This window comes from Piliocolobus tephrosceles, chromosome 10, assembly GCF_002776525.5.
Source record: "Piliocolobus tephrosceles isolate RC106 chromosome 10, ASM277652v3, whole genome shotgun sequence".
In the NCBI taxonomy this organism is placed as follows: Eukaryota; Metazoa; Chordata; class Mammalia; order Primates; family Cercopithecidae; genus Piliocolobus; species Piliocolobus tephrosceles.
This window is the reverse complement of record NC_045443.1, coordinates 110768320-110775281: the sequence shown is the minus strand read 5'-3', so window position 1 is coordinate 110775281 and position 6962 is coordinate 110768320. Positions and strand designations below refer to the sequence as shown.

Genomic DNA, 6962 nt, shown 5'->3' with positions numbered 1-6962 from the left:
GGCCCTGCCTGTCATATTATCTCATTTAAAATCAGAGAAATGTACAAACCTGGAGCCACTGGAGCAGAGAAAAAGGAAAGAAAATCTCTGCCTGGAGTGGAAGAGCATTCTGAAAGCCTTCCCAGGAGAGGTGACGCGTGGGCCACGCCTCAAAAGACAACAATCAGAATATCAAACACTTTCTGGATGTGTATTAGGTACTTCTCATTGTCCTGAGACTTTTATCTTCATTAACTCATTTAACTCTTTCAAAATCCTGTGACTGAAATGCAATGTCATCCTCACTCAACAGATGAGAAAACCAAACCAAAGCACAGAGAGGTTGAATGGCTTACCCAAGTCCAGACAGCTACCAAATGGAGAGCCAGGATTCGAACCCGGGAAGGCAAATCAGTTACTGACTGTGAACCCTCCGCCAAGTTATTTAACCCCTCTGAATCTCAGTTTCTTTATCTATAAGCTGCGGGTAATGGGGTCATAGTGCAGCAGTGTGTAGTGCACATCTGTGAAGGCAAAAATGAGCTAATTCCAGTAAAGCGCTTAGAACAGTGCCTGGCACCCATGAAGTGTTCAAACAACTGTAGATGACTTTTTATCATCGCTGTAGTGGTTACCTTCAAGCCTTCCCCTCCCCCATCCAGCCGCGGCTTCCTCCCCCGCAGTGCCAGCCCGTGACGTTAGAGCAGAGTCTGGGTTCTGTGTTTAACTGGAACCTAGAACGAGATGGAAGGGGATGTTCGAGGCCCCTCCCTTGACTCTGAACATGCGACCCAGGGAACATGCGACCCTCTCTCGCGACGCCTCCCACCCACCGATAATACTTGCTTCTGTACCGGAGGCGCGGAGGTTGGAGAGAGGAGGCTGGTGTCTGCATGGTAGGCAAGGAGGGGTGGGGGCGGAGAAGTGTGAATATGTTGAATGAGGGACAGGCGGGGACACAAACCATGTCTTTTGAGCCCAATGCCAACTCACCAGGAGCCAGCGGCCACGCCCATCAGGACGGGGGCCCCTCCCCACCTGATAGTGCACCCTGGTCTCCGCCGCCCGTGCGCTCTGGCGCGCATGACTGGGGTGCCGGCAGAGGGCGCGCAAGGGGGGCCGGGGTCAGGCGGGGTACCCCATGGGAGGCGGGATTGGGGGGAGGTCCCTGGGCCGCCCCTCCCTCCCCCTGCCCGCCCAGCCCGCTTGCCTGGAGCTCCAGACGCCTAGGCAAGAGCCCGCTGCGCCCCCTGCGCGCTCCTCCTGCTTGCAGCACGGCTCCTACCTGTAGAGTCCGGACGGGCGCTCCCTCCCCGGGCACCTAGACCTTCTCCTCCTTCGGAAGTCTCCCGTCCAGCTACCCGGGTCTTGGACAGGCGGCACTGGGACCCCGAGGCAGGGCGCCAGGCTTGAAACAGGTGACATGTAGACGTCCCCTGGTCCAACCTCGGAACCTGAGCGCCCTTCTGCCTGGAAAGTTTGTGGCTAGGCGCCATGGCCAAGAGCAGCTCCCTGAATGTTCGTGTGGTGGAGGGCCGCGCGCTGCCCGCCAAGGACGTGTGAGTACCTCTCGGGCGCTTCGGGGTGATGGGCGCGCAAGGCCTGGGGTGGGGCCGGGATCGCCCTTTCCGCGTGCCAGAGCGGGTTGGCAGGAGGGCGAGGGGTTCTTGTCTAAGACTGGTATTGGGGCAGGTCCGCTTTAAAGGGGCGAGAGGCCCCATGCCCATGGCTGTCCTGGTGGGAGGGGGGCACCTAGACTTAGCAGATGTCCCGCCCCACCCCTGGGCAGGGGAGGGGATGTCTTTGTTCCCGGGATGTACTAAAGGGGGTCTTCCAGAGCTGAAGAGGGGATTAGAGGGCCAGATTCTGTCAGATCTGGGAGGGACAAAGCCGGGGGGTCTCTTCCTTAGTCCAGTCATGTGTTGGAGGCAGCTCCTCCAGGCTGGAGTGGGGGCCTAGCAAGCGAACCCTGGGGAGGACCCTTGGAGGGCCTGGGATCAGATGAGCCCCAACATCCTGTGTGGATCTGGTACTTAGGTTTGCAGAGTGTCACCAGGTGGCCCTCCAGGGTCCCTTTTACCCCAAGCCCTGAGCTCCCCAGTCTTGTGGCTCCCAGCCTGGTGTGGGCCTTCCTGGGGGGCTGAACCGCTTGAAGAGCCAACTCCCCACTGTGAGCCCCTCCTCAGCCAGATGCAATGGGACTGGGGGACCCTACGACTCCCTTCACTACCAAGTCCCAAGATATGCTTCCCCCGGGGGCTGAGTCAGCAGCTGCTGAATCAGCAGAATGTGTGTGGGGGGGTCCCCCTCCTGCTTGGCCTAGCGCCCAGGAGGGGCTCTGAGGGCCTCAGCACCTGCGACAGGTGTGGGATCCTCTGAAGGACATGTGCTGTGTGACCTTGAACCTGCTTCTCTCTGGGCCTTGGTTTCCCATTTGGGCAATGAGAGCTCTGGACCGGAGTCCCCGTCTGGTTGCCTGGGGTCTCTCATCCAGCTGGGAGGGTGGAAGACCTGTTAGGAGTTCCCCTGTGGCCCAGGTGAGCAGGAGCATGTATTGGGAGCCTTCGCCTGTGTCGAGGTTCAGTCTTAGCTCTGTGCTGATTCCCCAAGCTGTGGGCTCCCAGAGAGGACTTTCCTGCCTGATTTGATGACACTCCCAACCCCCAAAACACTGCAGCTGTGTCAAGGGGGCAGCTGTTGAGAGCAAGTTTTGCCACTCTTCGTCCTCATCGGCTACTCCAAATAAACACGCCCTGAATGAGAAGCAGAGTGTGTGCTGTGACAGTTCAGTGACTGGACAAGCCCTCCTCTTTCTGAGATGTCCCCTCAGAGCCCCTGGGAATGAGACAGCCTACACTGTTAGGGCATTGAGGCCAGGCTGGGGGCCTGGCAGCTGCTAGGCGGTGAAAGGAGTCCTTTCCAGAAACAGGGTTCTCACTCACTGAGCTCTGGCCCCTCTACCAGTCCGGGTGAGAGGTCACGAGGGGGCGATGGGTGTCTCCCCTGCACCTGGACACTGGCTCACGGTAACCTGCTGCTTCTCTGGAGAAGGGACTTGAGTCATGCCTGGTTCCTGCAGCTCTTGACCACCCTTCCTGCCCCCAATTCCTGGGCCAGTGAGCTATGAAATAGAGCAAGGGTGGGGAGGAGTCACTTAACCCCAGCTGGGTGGGGGGGTCCGGCCACCCTGCCTCAGTTTCCCTAGCTGTTAGCACCCTTCTTCAAAGGGGCTCTTCCTGTAGGCTTCCTGTAGGCTTCGATGCCATGGGGGCTCTTAGGTGGGGTGTGATTTTTCCCTCTTCTCCTAAGGGAAAGGGCCCAGACTCTGCCTAAAGCATTGCCAGGTTTGGGGGGCATCCATTCTGGCCTGGGAGGAGGCCTCTTCAGGTAATTTTAGAGTTTTTACTATTAAAAATAGTAGCAGTCAGTCACCGAGGACTTAGTATGGACAGGCCCTGTGCTTAACACTTCATATAGTCCTATCGGCGTCTCTTATTTTACAAATGGGGAAACTGAGGAACAGAGCGGCAAAGTCACTTGCCTAAGATCACCCAGCTGCGATTTGAACTCTGACTACTCCGTGCCCAAACCAGACTGGGCAGGCGATGGCTGAGGGGCCTGCTTTCCCAAGTTTGAGCTGAGTCAGGGGCCGTGGGAGAGGCCACAAGTCTGCAGAGATCAGGGGTCTGGAAGCAGCCACCCCCTCTTGCCACCATTGCCCTCCCTGATAGGAGTCTGATAAGGCCCTCATGCGTCAGAGCCGGGCAGCTGACTAGTGCTGAGCTCGGCTCCCAGGAGGGCCTGGAGGTCAGGCTGGTTCTGCAGGACGGGGCGTGTCTCCCAGCCCTCTGCTAGTGGGATCCCAGCCCATCTGACTCCACATCTGTAGTTGGGGAAACTGAGGAATGGGAGCCTGCATAAAGGAAGCTTAGGGGTGGAGAACCCAGGGAGGGAAACTGAGACACAGGGCATTACCCAGCCACAGGTGTCTGAGGGTGAAGCCCAGATGGGGAAACTGAGGCTTATGGGGTTACCCAGTCCAATGGATTTGGGATGGAGCCAGAAGGGGAAACTGAGGCCTGGGGCACTCCACAGAAGGAGATTCAGAGGTGGGACCCACAGAAGTTCGTGAAGACACTGACCATCACCTGTCTAAAGTGTTCAGGGATAGAAGCCAGGTAGGGAAATGGAGGCATTGGAGCTTCCAGCCAGAGGGGGATAAGGGAAGGAGTCTAGAGAGGGAAACTGAGGCACAGGGAAGGGCTTATCCAGCAAGATAGGTTCAGGTTGGAGCCAAGTCTTAGCGCCAACATCCCTCTTTCCTGAGGCGTTTATGGATCTATACAAACTGGACAGAAAGACGGTGGCAGAGATCAAGGGAGTGGTGCTGGGGCATCGAGGGAGAGGGCCATTTGGAGGGGTAGAGGGGGCATTGGTTTAAGAACGCGAGTGGGAGTCCATAAAACTGGATTCCAGTCCTATCTCCACTGTTACTCCCTGCCTCCAGAGAAAGCACCCATAAACCCAGTCATTCAGAAATAGCTCTGGAGTGCCAATGCGTGCTAGATGTGGGGGCGGGGGTGGGGAAGAGGAGGACACAGACTCCCCAGGAGTTCACAGTTTGGAAGTGGCAGGGAGGTGGGGAGAGAGACACTAAACACATAGAGAAATAGGGGAGGCTGGGCGTGGTGGCTCACTCCTGTAATCCCAGCACTTTGGGAGGCCGAGGCGGGTGGATTACTGGAGGCCAGGAGGTGGAGTCCAGCCTGGCCAGCATGGTGAAACCCTGTCTGGACTAAAAATGCAAAAAATTAGCCAGGCATGGTGGTGCGCACCTGTAATCCCAGCTACTCGGGAGGCTGAGGCAGGAGAATCGCTTGAACTTGGGAGGCAGAGACTTCTGTGAACCAAAATCGCGCCACCGTACTCCAGCCTGGGTGACAGGGTAAGACTCTGTCTCAAAAAAAAAAAAAGAAGAAGAAGAAGAAAAAAGATTATTTTAGGTAGAGGTCATTTTAGACAGGACAGTGGTGGCCAGGGATAGCCTCTCGAGGAGGTGACTTTGGACTGAGACTTGAATGGCAGGAAGGAGCCAGCCATGGTAGTATCAGGGCTAAAGTATCTTAGGCAAAGGGAACAGCAGGTGCAAAGGCCCTGAGGCTGGCCCGGGGCCTGATGAAAGACAAAGGAGGCCTATGTGATGGGATGGAGGAGGAAATGAGGGGCCTGTTAGACAGCTTGGGATTTGCAGGTGACTGTTATTATGAAGGGGGGGATGGAGCTGGCCTGAATTGGCAGATGACTCATAGCTACTTAAGGGGCTGCAGCACATCTTAAGAGATTTTGAGGGTTGATTTTGAGGCCTGGGTTCCCTGGTCTTTGCCTGTAGGGAGGGTGCACTGAGTCTGTCCCTGTAGAGGGCTGAGGAATGGGGAGTCCCCTCCCCAGGGAAGCTCCCAATGAAATGAAAAGCTGGGGACACAGCATTAAAGCCCCTGCAAGGGAGAGCTGGGGGCCAGACCATGATCCAGCCCAGCATTTGAATTCCTCCAGCCCCCTAGGAGGTATGTGTGTGAGCATCACACCTGATTTATAGAGCAGAGAAACTGAGGCCGAGAGGGAAGGGGACTTGCTGGGATGGCACAGCCAGAGGGTGGTGAAGCCAGGCATTCAAGATGCTCCCCCTGACATGCTCTGGGCCTCTGCATTGGGCTTTTCGGGGCCAGGACTCTGAACCTGCTGGCCTCAGGCCTCCCGGTTCTATTTCTATGGGTGGAAGCCCAGAGCGCACAGATGTGGTGGCCTGGGCAGCTGTGACATCTTCTGCTGGTCTCCTGAGGTTCTACTTCTGAGCTGGACTTGCTGTGTGACCCTGGGCAAGTCCCCTTCTCTGTGCGTCCGTCTCCCCTGCCTGTGTCATGACTGGGACCCTCCACCCATGGCTGCCCTGTCAACCTGCTTCCTCCCTGAACCCCCTCCTTCTGCAGGTCTGGGAGCAGCGACCCCTACTGCCTAGTGAAAGTGGACGACGAGGTGGTGGCCAGGTGAGGGGTGGTGACACCAGGCCTGGGGGGAGAGGAGGAAGGCAGGGGTCTCTTTCTAGACCTGGGGAATCTGGGACCAAGAATTCACATTTAAAGGGGTGCTTACCCTGAGGCGGACTTGCAGGCCTGAAGGCGGGTGATTTGTGCACAGCTGGGACTGCCAGCTCCTCTTCCCGACCAGCCCTGCCTTCACCCTCTGGACCTGATGCTGTCCCTGCTGGCTCCCTGGGCCTGACTCAGCGCTGCCAGCCTGTGCCTCCTACAGTGGCCTCCCTGGGGGCGGGCAACTCACGCTTGACTGGACTGGCTGGTTCCGGGCCTGCCGGGTGCTGCGGGCACTGGGGATGTCTGTGTGCATGGGCGCGTGCGTGTGTGTCTGTGTGTGCACCTGCCCAGCTGGGCCTGCTTGTGAGTTGCAAGGGTGGGGGATGTTTCGGGGCTAGTGTGAGCGCCTGTGACCATGTGCATATGTCCTCGTGGGTGTGCAGGGCACAGGCTCATGTGTGTGTACCAGTGTAGTGTATGTGTACATGCACGTGCACATGGCTGCCCTGCACACGCATGTGAACACCAATGCCTGCCGATTTGGTCACACAGGCACTGGTGTGGACACATGTGAGGGTGTGAGGATGTTTGGGGTGTCTGTGAGTCTTGCAGGGGGGGACATCAGGTTGGGTCTTGCTTGGCTCCCACCCCCGCAGGCCGAGGGAGAGCTCTCAGGGGCCTGATGGGGGTGGGTGGGCTGGTGGGTGGCTGAGGCCTTGGTTCCTATGGAGACGGCAGGATTCAGGATGCTCCTATTCAGGTCCAGATGGGCTCAGAGCTGGGGGTGGGGAGCCTGCCTGGGGGAGGGGCCAGCTGCAGCTCCCCACTCCACTGACTTCCCTCCACTGTCCTCCCTGTCCTCATGCCGGCCCCTTGATACAGTCCCTGACACCA

At 57.8% G+C, this 6962-nt stretch overlaps 1 protein-coding gene across 1 annotated transcript in view; it reads left to right on the top strand.

Moving 5' to 3' along the window:
• The first annotated feature begins 1221 nt into the window (after positions 1 to 1221).
• Positions 1222 to 6962, top strand: part of RASAL1 (RAS protein activator like 1) — a 38132-nt gene continuing 32391 nt past the window's right edge. The window contains exons 1-2 of the mRNA XM_023203906.1: positions 1222 to 1538; positions 5967 to 6023. Coding sequence (XP_023059674.1) covers positions 1474 to 1538; positions 5967 to 6023 — 122 coding nt within the window. The 5' untranslated portion in view covers positions 1222 to 1473. The remainder of the gene's footprint in view (positions 1539 to 5966; positions 6024 to 6962) is intronic.